Source organism: Bemisia tabaci, chromosome 4 (assembly GCF_918797505.1).
Source record: "Bemisia tabaci chromosome 4, PGI_BMITA_v3".
In the NCBI taxonomy this organism is placed as follows: domain Eukaryota; kingdom Metazoa; phylum Arthropoda; class Insecta; order Hemiptera; family Aleyrodidae; genus Bemisia; species Bemisia tabaci.
In genome coordinates this window covers 14,654,280-14,677,844 of record NC_092796.1, presented here as the reverse complement: position 1 = coordinate 14,677,844, position 23,565 = coordinate 14,654,280, and the positions used below count along the sequence as shown (strand labels likewise).

Below are 23,565 nucleotides of genomic sequence, written 5' to 3'. Positions count from 1 at the left end.
GGTATTTCCAATGAAATACTTCGATTTTTCCCTTTTCCCGTCGCTGTTCTGGGCACTTCCGATTGCAAGTTCAAAATTTCCTTTTGCGTGCAGATGCTTCTATCCATTCCATAAGTGTTACTAAACCGTAAAAAAGTGAAAATCGAAAAAAAACCCGAGTTTGTGTGTTTTCGAACTCGCTGATTCAATTAAGATGCGTATTGCGGGGCTCTACCGTCAGTAAAAACCGGAAAATGTCGGAATATCATGGATCAGAAAATTCCAAGTCTGTCACGCAAGAATTTTCAACCATATGCAGTTGAGCACGTTCAAAAGAGAAACTATTTATTCAGGTCACCGTAAATGTCGGCTTGTGAAGTCAAACTAGTGTCTATTCATTCGTAGCCAAATTCAGGAAATTGTATTTAAATTTTATGAAAAATCAAGAAAATGTGAGGAGAATGCGCAATGTAGTCAACATCTTGCAAGATACCAATTTCCCGCCATCATGACGGCCGTTATTTTGAAACTGTTATTCATGGGAACCTTCGGTCATCGCAAAAAGTGAACTGTTGTTATGTTCTTTCTAATTCAACAATGAAAAAAAAAAGTCGCTTGGATCTAGAGTTCAGACACTTGAAAACATTAACAAGTAAAAATACTCTTGCTTCAATCGGATTTTTGCTTAAATCAAAAGGAAATCCGCTCAAATGAAGAGGCTTGGTTCTTGATTAAAGCAAAAATCCGATTGATAATTCATATTTCTTCGAATGGCCGAATGAGAAATTTACCATTTTGAAGTGGAATGCATAAGCCCAAGACGTCTCCTAGGACGTATTTTGGATCGATAAACAAAATTTAACTAATTTTTGGAGTTAATTAGGTCACATATGGTGCCTAAAAATTAGTTGAAATTTTTAAGATTTTTACATTAGATAAATAGGATTTTTAGATGGCCGCCATTTTGAAACTTTTGATGACTAAGTTTTGAAATTTTAGGTGAACCCTCTTCGAGCTTACACTAATGCCTGTGCAAAAGTTGGTGGTTATCCGAACAAAATAGACGTGAAGAGGTTTTGAGCAGGTAGATTGGGGTTTTGACACACTGTACCGTGCAGTGAAGTTGTCTTAGTGAAGAAAGTTACTTTCGTGAATAAAAGTTATTTTTCAGCTGATGATGATTGATGAACGTCGCAGTAATTTTCTGACTAGGTCGGATTACAGGTCCAATCCCACCGCCTCTTAATAAATTGATGGCTTCAGTCAAAAACTGTGTATGTCTCCCAGTGCAATGTTGCAAATCTCTGTTCATGTTTTATTCGTATTAAAAAAAAAACAATTCTTAAAGTCTCTTAGAATGCTCTTTTTTCACAAATATCCACAAAAAATTGTTAGGAGGTCCTTTGATCAGTTTTCGTTTAATTTTTAGCGGCTCTGGTGCTTGCACTAGAGCTGCTATTCCGGACGGTCCCAGCTGGGGAGTATCAATGCAGCATGTTACATTGTAGAGACCGCGCGTTGGTTGATGGGAATCGGCGCCATTTTCGGCTATGTTCCTTGTCATGACTTTATTTTATTGCATACTGTTTTATTGTTAGTCAATGCTATGTTGTGTATTGTATTTTTGGAATCATGGTGATACAGTCAACAATTCAAAACTTGTTTGTGCTTTTATCTCGTGATGGAAAAAATGTACTTTACGTTCAAAATTTGAAAATTTGAATTTTAAAGTTTTCGCGGTTAAGGAAGCTTTAACCACTGGGTTAGAGCTTCCTAGTCATTTACTCGATATCAGCTGATAGCAAACAAAGGTTACCAGGGAAACCGTAAACGTCTAACAACTATCGTGGCCATTGGGGCGATTATTGAAATGATATCGACTTTATGTCGCCGCTTACGACAGGACATAGCCCTATCTTAACTGTGTAATATATCGCAATTCGATATTGTTTTGATTTTTAAAAGGAGCAATTCATTCATACAGTTCCGATTAGTTTTGGCGAACGGGCCCTTAGCCTGCTTAGTACGTATAATCCCAAAACGCAGGAAAATAGATTGTAGGAAAATATTTGCATCGGAAAATCGTAACAATTTTCCCCTAGATGTCTTCCATTCCGGGTACATATTTATTGAAAACGGCGAATTTTTCAACAGTCCTATTTTTATCTACAACATCTAAGTGGCCCTTCATAATCATTTAATTTTGGCCCCTGGCCAGAAAAAGGTTCGGAAATTGCAGTGATTTTGCCGAAAATGCTGAAGTAAGTAAATTTGGGCATTTTTTTTCCTTCTTCAAACTCTGTGGAGAAGCACTTCTCCTCCAGTACATCTATTTTTTTACTTATCTCTCGCAAGGTACATTTACAGAAGGTGTGTTCCAGTATTAACAGTTCAGATTCGTTGTTTTTTTATTATAACGCTTATTTCGGAAAGCAATTATTACATTGTTCAATTCTACTGACTTTCAACACTCGATTATACTCCCGGCAAATTCTGCAGCAGCGTTTCAAATGTTGACTCTAATGCTTCCAACAGCCATCCGATGTCTAAGAGTTTATTCCTAGATTTAGGGATTTTCCGGAATTTCCAGGGATTTAGGGATTTTTCAGGAAATCTAGGGATTTTTTTTTTTATGAGGTAAAGTTACCAAAAATCAACTTTTTAACCTCAATTCTAGCTTCGACAATCGAAAACATTTTTTCATCTATATTTTGTAGGCCTTTTTGGCAACACTATTTTCCCCGCAAATAAGCCGGAAATTAAAACGATTGCGTCCTTCGATGTACTTGACATTCAACTGCATTCAACCTGTTAATAATAAGAAATCAACTAATATTCTTTCATTTTATTGGTCTGGATTAGCACTGCTTTCAGAGAGCGCCAAAATTCAAACGAGCCAATCAGATTTAAATATTGCAAATCGCTACATCGAATGACATCATGATTCTTCATAAAAAAATGGCGCTTTTTGCAAAATCTAGGGATTTTTTAAGTATATTTGAGCAAATCTGGGGATTTAGGGATTTTTAGCGAAATCTAGGCATTTTTTTTCTTCCCCGCTAGGGCTTTAATATCGGAAGACTGGCTTCCAGTATCGTAGCGTTGATCGTCGCTGATGTCGAAATGGAACCTAATGCCGGACTTACTGTAATACCTCCATTCCTCAATTCCGGTGAGGAATACGTCTCTACCCTTAACTCAATATAAATATACAAATTGATAAGTGAGTGCTTTAGTCTCCTGAAAACAGAATTGCGAAACTTAAAATTGGAGAAAAATGATGAGTAAATGAAAAAATGGAACCAATTGATGGGATATGTCGCATGCCATTCTGACACAAAATATGGCGTCTATCGAATCACCTTAACTAAATAAAATAACCAAATTTTCAACTCTCAAACTATCAACTATCAACTATCAAAATTCAAACTATCAAAATTTCCAACAATGACAAAAATGATTGTAATATACCTATAATGTAATGAAATATACACGCTCTAATCATTTAATTTGTATTACCTTTATGTTATGTACCTACATGTTATACTATTTTTATAATAAATTTTGCCAACATGCTTTTCAATTCAGTCTACAACATTTCATTCCGACGTGGCAATAATGATTTATAATGCCCCTAAACATTAAAATGAATTACAATAGTAATGCCGCATTATAATGTCGTATTATACATCGCAACGATTCATGTCCTACTGATTATTGATTATTGTAAGATGAATTCTGTTTTCTCTGATTGTATGTTTCATACGTGCGAAGCAAGTACGGGTCACTAGAAACGTGGTTCGTACGGGTGGCTGATGAAATTGATCTTCGAATACCTTTTGATGAGCTAGGGAAATGGAACCATCTGCATCTCATGGACAATAAATAGTTGCCGTAATTAAGGTCATCCCGTGATTAAGGTGCCGTGATTTAAGTCATAAATTCTTCATCTAATTCTTGATTCATCTCCAAAATGTCTGCTAAAGCTTTCATGCGCTTCTCCTTGTATGCATGAATGAGCAAATTGGGTATCGAACAAGCGGACACTTTTTGAAAATTTAGATGATTCTGGACAATATCGTACAGAAGTCCACGAGCTGCAGATAGAACCATTACCTCTAGCTCATCAAAAGTTATTCGAAGATCATTCAACAACCTCTTTGACAAGTTGCAAAAACTTTTCGTTAACAATAGTGTCACGCGGTACTAGGAATATTTACTATTTAACGAACCTTATATTTCCCTGACTCAGTCCTAAATTATAGAAGTATGCGTTACTTTTCCAGCAATCCAAAAAAACAATTATACAAAAAACCAATACCTACACTTTCAGATATAAAAATGCAAATTTTTTGCAGCCTCGCTAAACGACTTATCAACCAGAGATTTTTTAGGAAGCGGACCTCCAAAGCTTTCAAAATTAAAAGTATACAACAAGTGATAATGCCATGTATTCGCCATATCAAAGCCCAATACACATTTATACACCGGCTACGTAAATCTGCTAAGTTACAAAACATGAATCGACAGTTGTCGGATTGTACATCAATGACAAAATGTGTCTAGGCCCTCATTCTTGACTACAACTACTGCCCCAGAGCCGCTCTCCGACGCCAATGCGTTGGAGCTTCCTGCTTGTTTTTTAACACAATCGAAGAGTTTAAAAAGTTGGAATAGGCTCGCAAATTTTTCGAAATCCCTGAAAAGGAGACACCAATAGCTGCTATACAACTTGCGCCTTTTAAGTTTTAATATACCCTCCATTTAATTTTTACTTCACTGCTGAAAAAAAGTTACGGGTTATATAGACGTGCCGTTCGTTCTGGGCTCAGAGGACGAAAGTTCCGGGTGCTGGACCCATAGCTTCGACTGCTCCGGGTGCCACCTCCGGAACTTTCGGCATCTGAGCCCGAAGCACGTACGATATGTCTATATGGCCCGTAAGTACGGCTTCTACAATCAGAATTTTTTTTTTTTTTTTTTCAGTGTTCAATTTAAAGTAACAAACGGTAGAGGCAGACTCTCGTAACCCAATCACAATAATTAAAGCACAGTGGCACCGCCCCCTGTAAAAATCCCCGGAAAATCCCCTATCAGATGGCCCTAATGATGCACCAGCAGCCTGATTGTTGTTTATGTCGGCACGACCAGAATCGAAAATCGATGTATTACGCGGTGCAGATAGGGCTATGTCTTGTCTTATCGATATAGCCAGTTAAAGTTTCAATAATCGGGCTGCTACTAGACTTGAAGGTGATTCGATGGATGCCATATTTTGTGTCAGAAAGGTATGCGATATATCGCATCAATTGGTTCCATTTTTTCAGCTACTCGTCATTTTTCACCAATTTTGAGATCGCAATTCTGTTGGCAGGAGACTAAAGCACTCACGTACGAATTTTAACAAAGAAATTCAACGTAATAAAGGCGTGGTTTTTTTAGAGAGAAAATATCGCATTCGAGTGCAGTTTCGATATCAGTATCTAATGCGATGTTTTCTCTCTAAAAAAAGCCACGCTTTTAATACGTTGAATTTCTTTGTTAAAATTGGTAAGTGAGTGCTTTAGTCTCCTGACAACTGAATTGCGATCTCAAAATTAAAAAAAAATGACGAGTAGCTGAAAAAATGGAACCAATTGATGCGATATATCGCTTGCCGTTCTGACACAAAACATGGTGTCCATCGAATCACTTTAAGGAGAGTCACGAATTTTGTAAAATGTATTCAAGTTGCGGCCTGCTTTCCGGACAAAATTCGGGCCCTGCTCAAGTCCCCCACGAGACAACGGACACGAGCAAGTTATCGCGATGCATCGGTGCAGCGGGCGACGAGGGAGTAAATATTTTGATCGGACACGTGGGTTGCGGGTTGCCGCTCGCGGATGGCGCGGCGCAGGCGCCGCGCCATCGAGGGAGGACGTTTAACTTTTTTAGCGGAGGTTAACCCTCTGCACTTTCCGTACTCGACGACGCAGGGAGGCTGCTACCCTCAGTCGCACTCTGTTGATCGCCGCGATCACACTGCTTTCCCGCGCGTTTCGTTTTATTTCGGAACCGACGTGGTTTCGTCCCGCTATTGTCTTCTCTCAGCTTTCGCTGAACCTCGCATAAAAATCATGAGGCAATGAGAATTTGAGTGACGAGTGTCATGTAAATTTTTGGGAGAATATTAAGGAATTTCGATGAGCAGAGTCTAGAAACAATTAGACGAAAGTTCGGAAGTAATCTGACCGAATGTGCCAGAAATTACACGACTGCTTTACCGCTTAAAACCCAACTCGAATTTTCTACCCTTAAAATTCTTTGATCTAGTCGTTTCTAATTTGCGGTACGCACTCCGGAACAACCTTCGAAACCGAGAGGATTTTTATTTGTTACGGTTCTCAAAATGGTAGACCTCGGTCGGTGTTCAAAAAGGAAATGCTCTCCTGAAGCAATGTGACAATCGTTTGACGGAGAAATTGTTGCTTTAAAAACGATTTTTTTATTTTTCTCTATATTAGTGTTGGGACGAGTATTTAGTCGCTGTCCAGCAACAATTTACGCGGAAAAAATATGTGCGTTGTCCGAAAAAAATAATTATGTGAACGCGTGATCCCTGGATTTTTGTTTTTATCAGTTGTTCGAATCAAGTAAGTCATCCACTCGTAGTTTCTAATTGGACAACTTTAGCGAGAATCAGCCTAACTGTATCAGACTTTCTATAATTGTATGTATTTCCGCCAAACGGAATTACGTGTATTAAGACATGAGCCCTGAGACCCATAAGAATGTATGCATAACAGGGCTCATGTCATAATGCACGTAGTTCCGTTTGATAGAAATACGTCCAATTTTCCCTCCTGTTTTATTCTGCAACAAATTATTAAGCCAAATTTTGCTTTGAAACTGTATGAGAACTTTCTTCATAATCTATCGGAAATTCTGGAAAAATCTCAAGGCTAGGCGGTACTTTGATTAAATTTTCTGTATAAGATGCAGCGTGAGGGGGTATAAGGCAACATTAAATGCAACTAGACCAATTTTCGTTAATACTGTGCGGTTTTTAGAGTTTCTTAAAATTTAACAGTTACCATAATTCAATATTTTACAAGTTATCAAAGGTCGGAAAACACAGTATGTTGCATTGCCGATAAAATACTTTCAGGCTTTAAACTGTTTATTGTATTTTAATTTTAGTTAGGTAATAACTGCGACATCCATTTTGTCCTATGCACAAACCTTTTTTTTTTGCATAAAAAACCCCCCAAATAATCGTTATTTGCAGAAATTCTGCAATATTACATTACAGTTTCCTCTATTCTGTTGGCAACGCTGTAACTACTGTTATGAGCTTACCTTTTATAGTAAAGCCCATCTGTAACATCAGTTTCTCAATTACGGCTATGCTGTGGGGTAATGTGCTTGATCATGGGGGAAGCCGAGTTCTCTCTAAGATATAGTTGCAAAAGAAGCAGTGAATCTTTTTATAGGTAATACATATTTTTCTGAAAATATACGAATTTTAATGGAAAAATAGAGAAGTTCTCGCGAGAAATGCACCCTCAAATTTCAAATTTTTCCAATTTTTCTCCGTGGTATAACTTCCAAAATGAAGGCGCAACGTAGACATTACTTGCGCGCCATTCAAGAGCTCCATTCGGCTCTAATTAGTTTTCTTCATTAATTAGTCGAACAACGCGTGAAAATAGCGTGTGAACTTATCGCTACAGTTTTTAAAGTATCGTTTTTCAACACTTAGTAAGCAACAGGTTTGCAATAAGTAGGATGATCACAGAATATTTGTAGTCAGGGGCTGAATCTTTTAGATAACTCGACTTCATGCTTCTTTTGTATAAATGTTATCTCTGGAGAGATCATCAATAATCAATAGTACTATACCTCTCCATCTAATGTTGATCGATGACCGTCGTGTTGAGCTGTCAGCTTAGCGGACAATACACAATCTGACGAATTTGCTTCACTACTGCCCAACCCGACATCTGTCAGTCGTCAGTTGACAACGAAAATGTTCAACATGTCTCTTATCACTCAGTCTCATCCGATAAATCGTCACCTTTCGAGCAAAGTATCACAAGCGCCATAGGACGTCTTGAAATTTCCGCCGCCATTTTATTTGTTTTCAGAAAAATTGTTGATTGAATCTGTTTGAAAATTTCACGGAATTTTATTAGCAGCACAAAAAAAATTCAGTGTAATTTTTGGACAGCTTCGTTGAACAATTTCTCTGTAAAAAATAAAATGACTGCGGACATTTTTAAACGTTACATATGGTGCTTGTGATACTTTGGCCGTAAGGCGACGGAATAGTGGTGCTCCTCAGAAGTAAACTCTGCATCTTTTGCTCGTAGGCGAATTTTCGCAATCTAATGTGATACGTTCCGAAAATATGAACCTAATAATAAATCAGTTGGATGGCAGATCTTTCCCGGCAAATCGACTAAGCCGTTTCTTTCACTTTCCTCTGAATTTCATTGGTTCATGCATTCTCGATTCAGATCGGTTGAACAATGTACCGAACATTGTCATTTGCATTCCCTAATTCGGAAAGCGTAGCATATCGACGGTGTAAGTCGGCAATCACATAACTCGGTTTGCGACATCGCAGACTTCCTGTCATACTTTTCTTTAAACAGAAAACTACTCAACAGCAATTCTTTAAAAATGCCTCAATTTTTCCTCTCTGTGAGAAGAAAATTCTGCAAAAACTTCAACGAATGATGTCAATTTGTTCTCTTTCAAAAAAATAACATAGCGGCGGAGATTTTCAGACACCGCAAACGAGATATGTGATTGCGGACTCACGCCGCCGTCGATAAAGCGAACATTCGTCATAAGTTGCTTGCTATGCTTGGGTAGGCAGATGGAGGGGGGGGGGGGGTGTCTCTAATATATCCTTTCTTTGATCATCGTCGGTAAATCTGTAATATGTATAGAGATCATGTCTCTCTCATTTCTCAGTAGGCACGTTAGTTCAATTAAGCACATTTAACTTACCTCGGACGACGCGGTATACCGCTACGTTCTTGGCGACGCCCGCACGGCCGCACGCATGCAACTATTCATGCTCGGTGGATGTCTGTGTTGCATACCGCTTAAAATTGAAGGCGTTGACGACTGCTCGACGTTTGCGGTAAGGTAATGCGTATTAAGTAGTCATGTTCCGGGCCATGGCCACCTGCAGATAAAGCAAAAGCAGTCTGCTCTTTTCAAAAAAAAAAATCTAGGACTACTAAATTTTTATTTTCAAATCATATAATATTGATTGAAATTGAAATAGGAAAACAAGCCCCCCAGCATTAAAGTCAAGAGGTGAAATTCATAATATGATTTCCTCCTGGATAAGCGTGCCCGTCGCGAGGGACAGAAAAATCACATGCACGTATGTGTTGAGAACTTTAAGGGCGTTAACCCCCCCCCCCCTCCTCCCTTTCTATCTCGAATGTGGGCAAGAGGAGTTAAGCAGAAATGTGATCATCTTGAAAACTCCCACAACTGTTTCTCAAATTAGGATATATTTATATTATTCCTTTTTACATTTTCATCAGCATTTATTGGATGCTTAATAGAAGAAAGAGGGTGCAATTGCGTCCAGCTCGGTATAAAATTACCTTTTTATGAAAATGATAATGTTAGCAAGATTAGCGATTTAATAAAGGTGCCCACATCTATTTATGGAATTTGTTTCCAGACTCCAGTTATGATTTTGGGGGACGGAGGAAAAGAAATCGGCCACGCTCTCAGGATCATGTGAGGAGCCAGTGAGGAAAAATGGTGATCACGCCATTCATTGAAGGGGGGGGGGGGGGTTGATGTCATCGTCGGCCATTTACTCTTGCGATGGCGATAGCTCCGTCAAGAAAATTGTTACAATCAATTTTTTTGACTTTATTAAATTGCAACTTACATGCGCCATTTTTGGCAGTAGGATTCCCCTCTGAATTTTTACTGAAGAACTGGCATTGTGCAGGAGGAAGTGGTCAAAACGGGACCCAAAAAGTATCTAAAAGGACCAATTTCAGCGCGTGTATATTGAGTAACCCGTGGAATCGTCGATTTTCGGCCGAAGAAGCGTAACTGTTACAAAACTGCAAAATGGACTCGAAAAATTTTGCGCGTACTTGATAGAAAAATCAGTAGAATTCTCATTTGGAAGTGCCCAACAGTTTCCAGGAAAAGTGTAACATGTGAGTAGGAATTTTTGAGCTTTGAAATGTAAGTTACGTTCTTTCGCCCGGAAAAAGCGAAATTTACACCTCACCCCGCAATTCATGTCCATAGTTTTGCTGCTTCGTGAGCGTAGATGAAAGAGAAATCAGTGAAATTCTCAGTCGGAAGTGCCCAACACTTCCCTTTTCCGTGAAAAGTGTAACATATGTTTGGAAATTTTGAATTTTTGAAAAATAAAATCTTGAAATTTCACGTGAAATACGAGGTCTGTTAGATTAGAAACCGGATTTTGGTCATAACTAGCCCACAGTGCGTCCGAATTAGGTTTTTTTGAGCTTTCCTGATAGCTGAAAATATACTTAAGAACGTAGCGTTCACAGATTTTGTTTATTTTGATCAGTGTTTATTCTGTGTCATCTTAAATACGAGTAAGTCAGGTGCGTGTTGCGATTTTCATCATGCGATCGCTGATAGAGCAAAGATTCAACATTAAATTATTTTGTTTTAAACTCGGTATACCTTGTACCGAAACTTTTGGTATATGCCAAAAAAGTTTACCATGATCATTGTATGAGATGTTTCCGCTGTTTTGAATGGGTTAAACGATTTAAAACTGGTCAGGAGTTCGTCAAAGATGAGGAGCATGGGAATCGACCCTCAACGGCAACTGACATTTGTCACGAGGAAGAAGTGCGGGCAAAAGTGCTCGAAAATGGTCGTTTCGAGCTTGTTGAACAGAGTAATATTTCTGAAGGCTCTGTACATAAAATTTTGATAGAATATGTAGACACGCATCGAGTTTCAGGTACACTTGCCCCTTGATTGTTGTCCGTTGAACGAAAATCCAACCAAATGTCAATTTCCCTTTAGCTGCTTGAACATTCTAACAATGATCCTACATTTTTGGATAGGATAATTTTCGGTGACAATACTTTAGTGTACGGCTACGATATGGAGACGAAACTCCAATCGTCCTTGTGGGTTGAAAAATGTAGTGCAAGACCGAAAAACGAGAGACAAGTTCGGTCAAACATAATAATCGCAATACACCCTTGAGGTTGCCTTACTTCAAGCCACATACCAACGAAGCTAATTAGGATTTTTCAACTTTGTGAACGTAGCGTTCCTAAATATATTTTCAGCTATCAGAAAAGCTCAAGAAAACGTAATTTGGACGCATTGTGGGCTAGTTATGACCAAAATCCGGTTTCTAATCTAACAGACCTCGTATTTCATGAAATATCAGAAATTTATGAAAGACATTGAAAAATACCGGTTCCTTCTCATGTTTTGCAAAATGTAAAAATTGTGAGTTTATTCTATTTTTGGGTGTTTGAGTGCGGGTTGCATACTCTAGCCCCTAAAAAATATGAAATATTTCATAGCCTCGTGAAATTTCCTATCTTTTATTTCTTTCTTACGTTTCATGCCACCCCGAAATGTTAGTTACGTTCTTTCGCCCAGAAAAGCGAAATGTGCCTTTCAACTAGAAGGCAACGTCGACTGGAAGAATCTGCAGAAAATCTTTGTTGGCTTCACCCGTCCGTCCGTCCATCAAAGGGAAATATTTCAGTAGCCGTGCATGTTCCCGAAATCCAGCCAAGGGTTGCGGCTTGAAGGTTACTTTTTCACCCCCTCGGTGGCTGGAAAGTCGAGAGCGGCTGGAAGCCTTCCAATCCTCTAAATCTTCCTGAATCTGTTTCAGATCGCTTCTTTTCCGTTCTTTATGCTCAGATTTGAGCTGGGCTCACAAATCATCCGGCGTGCCGCTTGCATATCCTCCTCCTGGTTGCGCTCGCCATGTTCATGTGACGCAGAATGGAACGACATCCTCTTCTATCCTTCCCGAAACCCTTGTGTCCCCTCGTGCTTTCCCTGCGCGACTTTATTTTATTCAAGCATCTGACGTCGCCTTATTTCACAGCCTTATCTTGGGGGCGTCTCATGACTCTCATGCCGTCGAAGGTTCCTCTTCTTGCGAGCATTGACTCTATTTCAAAAAATACCGAGTTGTTCGTTTTGTTCCGTCTATGGACCGGACGGCTTTTAACCAAATCAACCAGCTTCGTGCCCTATTGCCTAGTTTCCTCTCGTGTTTTATTTTTTATGATTAGCGGATTAAGCAAAGTACCTCCTGGAAACTAGAGTCCCTTTATACTGAGAGTCAAGACAATTTGAATCCATTTCTGATTGGTTCCCGTATTTTAGGCCTCCACAGTGTCACAAACGGGAATAAAGATTACATTTTCACAAATTGCAAAGATTATAATCTGGAATGGACCAGGGAATTACGGGTTCGGCAAGGAACAAACGGAATGAGAGGAGGAACGGAGAAAGGCTTTTGAGAATGGGCCGATCAAAGATCACGAAAAACTTCAATTTCTGTAATCTTTATTCCCGTTTGTGACATCCATGAGCCGAATTGTCTTGACTCTCAGTATAAAGGGACTCTACTGGAAACTTGTTGTGAATTATTTTAAAGATCATTATTATTTTACATTTTCGTAGATTTCAAAGAGTGAAGTCGCAACATTTCGAGGTAGAATGTTACGTAATGTTTAGTTCAAAGATGAGGGACGGGGAAAAATTAGGCATCATGCGGTGCAGTGAATTCTTCGTCTCGAGGATTTGGCGTTTCTATTGATGTATTATACATTTCTTTTGCTCCAAAAAAACACCAGAGATTTTGATTTTTGAAATTTTAATTTTCTTCTTCTCGAGTCAGCGAGACAGTAAAAACATCGATCTCTAAGAAGAACAAAATTAAAATTTCAAAAATCAAAATCTTGGGGTTTTTTTTTGGAGAAAGTAAAATGTGTTTTACATCAATAGACACGCCAAATCCTCAATAAGTCAGCCATGCACATATTTTTCCCGAAAAATCGGCTGAAGTCGAATAAAATATCTATATGGTTTCTAGTTCCCGTTTATTTTCCATGAGGAATTTAAAAGTGGTCGTTGAGTGTCTGATTGGCTGAAAAGCAAGCTTGGAAAGATCAGTCGTTCACGCATTTTTGCTATTCAACGCGGACTCTTCTTCTCTCTTTGGACAACCATTTGATTATCTGAGCCCGATATAGGCACGACAGAAAGAATGAAAACTTTCGCGAGCGATGAAAGTAACCAATCGCATTTTTAGTTTTGTCTTGTCCAATTGAGACATTCAAAATTCCAAGAATCGGCCTGAGCACTAGTATTTCAATTGGACCAAGTTCATCAGTAAGGAACCAACTCTCAATAAGTTGGAACTGATAAAAAGACGTTTGAAGTTCTATTCCTGCATAAGGCTGAATGTAGAAAACAAACTTTCACCTCTCTTTTCACAAACTAATTTCTTTTTTTCGACTTTCATATTTTGGCGGTAGAAAATAAATGACTAGTGGAACTCAAAAACATTCTTGACCATTTTTTTTTTTTTTTTTTTTTTTTAATTGAAATGTCTGGACACTTTATCGGGTTGCATAGTACCAGGTTACTCACTTTATTTCTTTTTCCCCTTTTTTTCTTTTCCCCATTTTTCTTTTCCCCCTGTTTTACATTTTTTTTTCTTGTTCCCTATGGTGCAATTTTTCATTTGTATCATCGGGACCAAGAAAAATAAAGTGAGTGACCTGCCACTCTTAACTCAATTTCTTCGAAAATGTGGGTTGGTTCCGTTCTGAGAAACTCGGTCCAATTGAGAGTTCCTCGGCAATAAAGTCCCTTCCCCACGGCTGGAGCGTTTCACGGCAAATTTTCCCGAGTTTCCGTGACCGAGTAAAATGTCTCAAGTTGGACAGGTTTTCCTCAACTGTTGCGAGGACTCGGCACCTTGTTTCAATTTGAGCGTAGCGTCTCACTTTCCGGGGTCTTGGGAGCAAAAGGCATTTGCAAGACACGGGGGAGTCGGGAGATTTTTGATCCGGGATTGGGCCCGGGTCCGGGGGTGGATTAGATCCGCTCTGCATTCCGATCCGTCGCCGATATAATGTTTTCAAAACACACCGAGAAACTTGGGTTGTAAAATTATGCAAAGTGGATGTGGAAATGCGGGCCCGCAATTCCGAAGGAGAGAAACTTTCCTCCTGCTCCCGGCACCGTCGCGACACTGCATGTGTCGGGATTTATATTAGAATCCCCGGCTGCCACGTCACACCCGAAAATCAAAGGATGGTCCTCGTGAAAATATCTTAGAATACTTGAGAATACAAATTATGAAGATGGCAAAGAACCGATACAATAGTAGGCTCAGGTACAACTTTTTAAGATAAACACTAGAAAGAGGTACGCCGACAAAAAAGGATGCATTCCCTAACATTCTGGATGTGAAAAAGTGTACGATAACTCACAAAATGCTGAATTAACATCCACAGTAGTTAGTTTTACATCTGGACATTGCTATAGTAACTGCTGTGGTGGTTTATGTGAGCGTTTATGTGAGTTGTCGCACACTTTTTTTCATTCAGAATGTTAAGTCAGCATCCTTTTTTTTTCGGTGTAACTTGATTTCAGCAGAAATGCACTGATAAAAGGTACGGGTTATATATACATACCGTCCGTTCTGGGCTCAGAGGCCGTAAGTTCCGGGTGCTGGAGCCGAAGCTTCAGCTGCTCCAGGTGCTACAGCCCGAACCATCGGTCTCTGAACCCGGAAAGTGGACGGTATGTCTATGTAGCCCGTAAGTACTACTTCCACGGCCGGAGTTTTTTTCTCGGTGGCGGAGAAATATGTAAAGAAACTTGAGAAATTTAAATTATGAAGATGGCATAGAACTGATACAATAAAGTGAACAAAAGTTGTAGCTTAACTACAACTTTTTAAGATAAGCACAAGAAAAAAGTGCCTTGATTTCAGCAGAAGTATTCTTGAATTTTTTTACCTAGAAGATTTCCTTTCCCACCAAGGAGAAATTTGCTTTCATTAGGAAGAAAATACGCTCACATCAAGAAAAAGTCTTCTTGACGAGAAATTCAAGAGCAAGTTCTACTCTAATCAAGTAACTTGGTTTTCGTAGTGGAAGAATAAGCATTTAAGCAAGGTCGTAATAAGAACTTAAGTCAAGAGCTAGGCTAAAAAACTAATATGAGTCCTCTCAAGGATTAACATTTTCTTGATTTGATGTATGCAATTGGAGACTACAGTGATTCAGAAGTTACAAATATGGAGAAATTTCGATAATTTTGAGTTTGATTTTTCTCATGCAAACTGAAGTTACAAGGGAAGGACAACCTTTTTAGACGCATTCCAGAAACTACATACTTTTCACTAATAGTCTGACTCAAATATGTGCTTTTCCAAAAGTTCCTGATACTTTGCTCCTCTTTGCTAAATTCAGATCATGTAACATTCACTATTACATTCGATTATCACTGTCGGTGGGATCCAAAAACGTACAATTTTAACGCCAAATCTGGCTCCTCGGTGTGAAATAGTCACTCGTCGTAGTACGGCGGGCGGGGAGACGGGGGGCAGCTGCTCCCTTGGCACTAATTTCACTCATTCAACCCGCGCACGAAATTTAATGCAATCATCTCTCTGTCGAACAACTCGCTACATGTCGGGGAAAAAATTTACTTCCCCGGGAAAAATATGTTGCGAGAAAAAGTTTTTCAATTTTCCGTCAAGTTTCGATAAATAACCTTTTCCGCTTCCCCGAGCCGGGGATATTCAAAGCGCTATCCCGCGGGAAACTTGAGATGCGGCGCGCTGCGTGAGCGCCGCTCGGGAGGAAAATCCCCGGAATTTCCCGGCTCGCAGACCTGGGGATCACGGTTGATTAACGCCGGAGCGGCAACGCTGCGCGGCGGATAATTTATCACCGAGTGTTTAACTTATCAACTGCGGAGCTGTCTATCTCCCTCTGCGTCTTGAAAATCACGTGGCTTAGCCGGGGGAAGCTAGGAACTTTTTTAACGTATGAGTTCATCCTCGAACCGCACCTTGCGAATCGGTGATAATGTCCAATTCTCCGCGGGATCCCGCAACATGACCCATTTCTATTGTGGAAAATAATGAACACTAGAGTTGAACCTATAACGATTTTTTATTTTTTTCTGTACACTGAAAAAAAACCACATTGGATCTAGAGTCCAGACTCTTGAAAACATTGACAAGAAAAAATACTCTTGATTCAATCGGATTTTTGCTTGAATCAAAACGAAATCCGCTTAAATTAAGAGGCTTGGTTCTTGATTCAAGCTAGATTCTGATTGAATCGAGAGTACTTTTTCTTGTCGATGTTTTTTGGAGTCCGGATTCTAGATCCAATGTGTGTGTGTGTTTGTTTTTTTTTTTTTTTTTTCCAGTGTAATCTTACATTATTGCATCGTATAAAATCGACTTAAACGAAAAAAAAATTAAACAAAAGAATTGAAAACAGAATTTTAGCCTAGATGTTTGATATATCAAGCATCTTGGCTAAAAGTTTAAGTCAATTTTTATTTAATTTTAGCGCTCGATGTCAACCATTTTTGTGAAGTTGATCATTTTTATGGTGCATCGAAAAATACCTGTAATCGGTAGCGAGAGAAAGTGCACTGAAAAAATAAATCCTAAAATTAAGTTACGTATTGATCGGATATCGTCAAGCGAACCTCAGTCGTATCTACATCGGGACTTTTCAAAAACAGCCCATCTGTTTACTGAAAGAGGTTGGGTTAATTTTAGTCGTATGGAGCCTGTCATGTGTGGGGTTTTGGGGTGGTCCTATACAAGATCCTATGAAAATGACAATGTGGGTGAGTAAAGCTTAGTACCATGTTGACGCAAACATGGTATCAACGCTTTGTCAACATGGTATCAACATGATATCAGCATGCATTGTACTTACCGAATTGGTCCACTTGTCGAATTGTGACCAACATGGATCAATGTTCAGGCCAGGTTGACGCCATATATATTGATACCATTATTTTCCATTGGGATTCAAAATTGTTGAATTATCTGCTCTCAACTTTATCCTCCCTATTGGCATAAATATGAATTATCATACTTACAACTTATACTGTGGCACAACAAAGGGCGTTTTCCGTCGGGATCTCAGAACCGATTTTTCGACCCATCTCGAAAAAATCTCGCTCTTGAAAAATATACTTCCGGTAACTAAGGTCCCTTGTCCCGTGAATGGTCGCACATTATTAGTACATATAATTAAAGAAAATTCACATAAATATGTATAAATACGTATAAAATCCAAAACTCTTTAAAGATTTTTCGGAGGTCAAAATGTGATACTTAAATTTTTTAAACTTCAATTTTAGCCCCAGATGAAACTCTTAGAATATATGGATCACATTTGGACGTATTACTGCTAGACGGAACTATGTGCATTATAACATGAGCTGTGTCATGCATATACTCGCACGGATCTCAGGGCTCATGACTTAATGCACACAGCTCCGTTTGGCAGAAATACGTCCATTTTGAAATAAGGAACCACTATTTCTTCCTAATTTTAGAAACAACATATGTGCCACTGGTTTCCCTTTTCAGTGAGGTGCTTTAATGGAAGAAGCAGAAACAGTGGTTACTTATTGCTAAATATAATCCATATGGTCTTTCCAGATTTGAAAATTTCCTTAGCTCTGGCTCCCAAAAAAGGTTATCCAAAAACTAAAAGTTTAACGTCAAGTAGACGGTTCTCGAGAAGGCAGAGCTCTCGCAATCTTCCCTACGATAGGATGCACTCAGCTCCTTTATTCGCGGTCCTCTTCAATTGAACAGTTTATTACTAAAATGACGTAAGCACCAAAAACTCACAAGCACCGGAAGTCGTCGCGATCAAGGAAATCCGAGGTTGAGGAGTGATCGGCGCTTGGGTTCTTTCAAAAATGAACGGTTCAATTATCTCTCATCTTTAAAAGCCTGCAGAGGTTAGAAACGCAGTAATTTCCGAGACGCACCGCTATCGGCACTAACAGACTCCCCATTCAAATTGAGAGCACAATGAGCGGACTCGGAGCCGCTGGAAATTGAAGAGCCTCTAAAAGTAAGAAATATTTAATTTACGAAACGCCAAGGAAAAATACTGCGGGAAACAGCGAGAACGGTATGCCGAGGCTTTCAGGCTTCAAGAAAACTGTCGGCTGTATCTGGGCTTATCATTTTTGAAAATTCTTACCTGATTCTGTACGGTGCGATTATTGCTTGTACATTGTAATGCTGTCCTCGTGGTTAAATTTTTTTTTTATTTTTTGTCGCATTAGGTGGTTTTAAAATTGTGATTGTCTTATCTCATCTTATCAAGTACTTTGAACTTTTTTAATCAATCAAATATCGACGGTGAAACTACCAAACCACGTATCTCGTTTGCGGTGTTTAAAAATCTACGCTCGCATTTTATTTCTTTTGAAGTAGACCAAATCAATATCATTCCTTGAAATTTTCACAGAATTTTCTCCGCACGAAGAGGAAAAATCACAGAAATTTTCAAGACTGGACGTTAAGTAGTTTTTCATTTAAAAAATAAAGTATGACAGGAAGTCTGCGACGTCGCAAACCGAGATACGTGGTTTGGCAGTTTCACCGTCGATATGCAACATATTAAAAAGCCATGATCAAATGGACCGCGTTAAACAGAAAGGAACCGAGCCACATCAGCTATTGCCAAATGTATTTGGGCAATTTAATGTTTTACATTAAAACGGTTCTGCGGATTTTCGTGAAAATGTCAGTGAATTTTCTTCATAACACCAAGCAAATTCCTTAAAATTTTCAAAGGAATCCGCACAAACGTTCTCTCGTAAAAAATAATTCGCCCAGTTAAATTTGGCAGTAGCCGATGTGGTTTGGTTCCTTTCTGTGAAACGCAGTCTAAATAATCTTACCGGTAAGCCCTTGCGGTAGAATTCGGAATTTTTCAAGCACAAGTCGATCGAAACGAAACTCATATTTACTATTGTACCACGTCTATACGTGAAAACAATATGGGCCTAGTATTCAGAGTTCCTTCATTCGAAAGGTTATGCAATTTGCTTTCCTGCGAGTAAAAACAATTGTATGACACTAGTGTTTATTTTGGTATGTTGCAGGTGTTGTCCGACTCATCTCAGCTGAGTGACGCGATCTTTGTTGCTCAGTGCTGAATGGGTCACCATGGACAAAGTGTTGGTGACGTGTTGCCTCCTCGGACTCCTGCTGTATTACAACACGCTGAACGCTGGCTTCGTATACGATGACAGGTACGTCAATCCTTCAACAGATTAATGAGTAGAATTTTTCCATAAAAAGTGCGGCAAAAATACACGACGCACAGTGGATTGAGTCAATGAGAGAGATCAATCATAAATCTGTTTACTGAAAGTGCATTTTGACGTTTAATTCGTCAAATTTTGAATTAAAGGGATGATTGTTAGGAAAAATTCCACGAGGAAACCAATGGAACCACTTGTAAAACCTCCAAGTTTTGTATAAACGGAGTTATGAGCGTTTAAAGTCTCCAAAGGGTATCCCGGGATAAGCATGTCAAAATGCCCTTGTGAACGGATTTTTATTTTAACCATTTTAAGTCATCAAGGGTGTCCTAAAACTTAGGTTTGGGGGAATTTTAGCCCCCCAACCCCCTCCGCCCCCCCTCAGACCCCCAAAAACCGCTTTTTGGGGCTATTTTTGACTATGCTAACGTCTTTTCCTCATAACTTTCGTAATTTCCGATAGAATTGAACCAAAATTTGTCAGAATCTACATCAATTAGCTTAGTTTTTGTAGAAAAAAATTCATTATCATCGGATAATATTTTAGCTTCTAAAAAAATTCGTAAAATTTTAAAAAAAAATCATTTTTCTCCTTTTTTCGCGCTAGGTGACGTATGGAAACGAGGACACAAACAAAAATTGCCTCTTTTCTTAAGGTATACATCCAATAAGATACAGAAAAAATTTCGTGTTGATCGGAGTGGTGCGCCATACTTAAAAACGCAATTTTCTAACCTCAAAACGGCCAAAATGCCACCATAGCCTCCTTTGATGACTAGGCGTGGAGAAATATGTAGAGAGAAACATCCGGTTTTATCGTCTCACCTCTTAAGTGATCCACTTAAGTACCTTGAGCCAAAATTTCGAGTTGATCAGAATGGTGCGCAACACCCAAGCACGCAATTTTCTAACCTCAAAACGGTCAAATTGCCCATTTCGGCACCCATTATCACTCCGTGTCAAAAAATAAGGAGAGGGACACCCGGTTTTATCATCTCACCTCTTAAATGATCCACTTAAGTACCTTGAGCCAAAATTTCGAGTTGATCAGAGTGGTGCGCAACACCCAAACACGCAATTTTGTAACCTCAAAACGGCCAAATTGCCCATTTCGGCTGATTTCGGCACCCATTATCACTCCGTGTCAAAAAATAAGAAGAGGGACATCCGATATTATTGTCCTACCTCATAAATTAGACACTTAAGTACATTTAGGAGAAATTTCGTGTCGATCAGAGTGGTGCGCAACACCCGAACACGCCGTTTTCTTGTTAATTTAGTTACTAGAATTTGCCAGTACCTACTCGGTGCACTACTACGTATTATTGAACCCTCTACTGCATCGCGTAGCCATATGGCAACAGCAATTATTTAATTCGTAGTAAATTCAGGAATGCTCATATTGGTACCCTGTGTGGATTATAGGGAACTCAACCGCATTACCAACCTAAAAAAAATTGTGGTGGGGGGAACTGAAGCTGCCAAATCAACTAAATAATCATGTTTTTCCAACGGGACCATTTTTGAGGAGTAGCCGCGAGGAGCCCAACTTTGAAGGATGTTTTGAATGACTTGGCTTGCCTTCAGAGACGGGAAAAAAATCACAGTTATGGCCCATACGGTCTAAATTGAAAATTTCCTGGTCCGATGATAATAAAAACAATTTAAATATTATTTTCGGCTCAAAAACGGCAAGATGCCATATGGCAACAACATACCGGCAAACTTCTGGCCCAACACTTTTCCTGTTGCCATATGGCAACAACATACTGGCTCCGACGCAATCATGTGTCGTGCTGTCCAAAAACGGAGCTTACAATTCATCATTAGATGCTTTTTGAATTTGGTAATGTTAGAAGAATCAAAAAAACTTTTTTTCTTAGTTTTTTTTCAAAAGTCCCGCACAAGAGTTATGCCCTGGCATCACTATTCCACTCCTACACTGTATGTTGTTGCCATATGGAAACAAGTGGATACTCTGGCAAGAAATTACTACATGTTGTTGCCGTATGGCAATGAGCTTTTTTAAGCTTCAAAAGTTAAAGAAAAAATTGAAATTTCAAAAAAAGCTCAAAGACGTGTCTTTTTAATTACATTTTACTATAACATATATTTTTTTCATCAAAATCGGCGTCGCAAAAAAATTCCATGCAGTAGAGGGTGAAGTTTGGAGGAGGGAACGCTTCTACGTGGGGGATGAGCGAGCCTCCCTACTGTCATATAATTCCTGGGAGTTCAGAGGTTTCGCTGAGTGATCGGGTCTCCTACGCGGTAGGGTGCCAAAATGAACTTTGAAATGTGCATCATGCACTTATCAAGCGGGCTCGTCGCTGACATACAGTGATAATGAATGCCAAAATGGGAATTTTGGGAGGTTTTAGGTTAGAAAACGGCGTGTTCCGGTGTCGCGCACCACTCTGATTGACACGAAATTTCGACTAAATTGGGACTCAAATCGGGAGGCTCGCACATCCCCCACGTAGAAGCGTGCCCTCCTCCAAACTTCAATAATACGTAGTAGTGCACCGAGTAGGTACTGGCAAATTCTAGTAACTAAATTAACAAGAAAACGGCGTGTTCGGGTGTTGCGCACCACTCTGATCGACACGAAATTTCTCCTAAATGTACTTAAGTGTCTAATTTATGAGGTAGGACAATAATATCGGATGTCCCTCTTCTTATTTTTTGACACGGAGTGATAATGGGTGCCGAAATCAGCCGAAATGGGCAATTTGGCCGTTTTGAGGTTACAAAATTGCGTGTTTGGGTGTTGCGCACCACTCTGATCAACTCGAAATTTTGGCTCAAGGTACTGAAGTGTCTAATTTATGAGGTAGGACAATAATATCGGATGTCTCTCTTCTTATTTTTTAACACGGAGTGATAATGGGTGCCGAAATCAGCCGAAATGGGCAATTTGGCCGTTTTGAGGTTACAAAATTGCGTGTTTGGGTGTTGCGCACCACTCTGATCAACTCGAAATTTTGGCTCAAGGTACTGAAGTGTCTAATTTATGAGGTGAGATGATAAAACCGGGTGTCCCTCTCCTTATTTTTTGACACGGAGTGATAATGGGTGCCGAAATGGGCAATTTGACCGTTTTGAGGTTAGAAAATTGCGTGCTTGGGTGTTGCGCACCATTCTGATCAACTCGAAATTTTGGCTCAAGGTACTTAAGTGGATCACTTAAGAGGTGAGACGATAAAACCGGATGTTTCTCTCTACATATTTCTCCACGCCTAGTCATCAAAGGAGGCTATGGTGGCATTTTGGCCGTTTTGAGGTTAGAAAATTGCGTTTTTAAGTATGGCGCACCACTCCGATCAACACGAAATTTTTTCTGTATCTTATTGGATGTATACCTTAAGAAAAGAGGCAATTTTTGTTTGTGTCCTCGTTTCCATACGTCACCTAGCGCGAAAAAAGGAGAAAAATGATTTTTTTTTAAAATTTTACGAATTTTTCTAGAAGCTAAAATATTATCCGATGATAATGAATTTTTTTCTACAAAAACTAAGCTAATTGATGTAGATTCTGACAAATTTTGGTTCAATTCTATCGAAAATTACGAAAGTTATGAGGAAAAGACGTTAGCATAGTCAAAAATAGCCCCAAAAAGCGGTTTTTGGGGTCTGAGGGGGGCGGAGGGGGTTGGGGGGCTAAAATTCCCCAAAACCTAAGTTTTAGGACACCCTTGATGACTTAAAATGGTTAAAATAAAAATCCGTTCACAAGGGCATTTTGACATGCTTATCCCGGGATACCCTTTTGTCCAACCTCTCCTATTAACTCGAGCCACTGTGCGACGCCTTAGATGTTATGCGTTACGTGTTACTCGTTACTAACATAAAATTCCAGCCTCACCGAAGGCACAATAATTTTTTTCGAACCAGTGATATTGACATATCTCGATGGCTAAATTGCAAACCTCCGTATCTCCATTCGCGACGTTGCAGATCTCCTGTCATATATACTTTCTTTTTTCTTCTGAAAAATAGTCCTGGTAATTTATTGAAGACTTTATCAACGGAGATGTTGCGTGCGTGTGTGAGGAATTTGCGATTTGACTATCGATTCTTATGTAAAAGTTCGCGAGAAACACGTCGGTGCCACTGGTTTTCTCTGAGGCCCACTTCAAAGCTCAAAACAAGTTCTTAAGTTGAGGTCAAAATGGAGGGGATATCCCATGCTATCCTGAGAGTCCCCCTCTACATCAAGACAAACTCTCCATGCAAAGATAGGGAG

General features: G+C 39.4%; 1 protein-coding gene across 7 annotated transcripts in view; it reads left to right on the top strand.

Annotated features, from left to right (window-relative positions):
- The window catches only part of LOC109034364 (protein O-mannosyl-transferase TMTC2), a 317,481-nt gene that overhangs the window by 35,960 nt on the left and 257,956 nt on the right, over window positions 1-23,565 (top strand). For 6 of the 7 annotated variants that reach the window (XM_072299402.1, XM_072299404.1, XM_072299400.1 and 3 more), the window contains one exon: window positions 19,159-19,308. In XM_072299402.1, the coding sequence (XP_072155503.1) occupies window positions 19,223-19,308 (86 nt within the window). In that variant the 5' untranslated portion in view covers window positions 19,159-19,222. Of the gene's footprint in view, window positions 1-5,027; window positions 6,612-19,158; window positions 19,309-23,565 lie in introns of those variants that run through there. The other variant, XM_019047472.2, reaches the window with a different exon arrangement.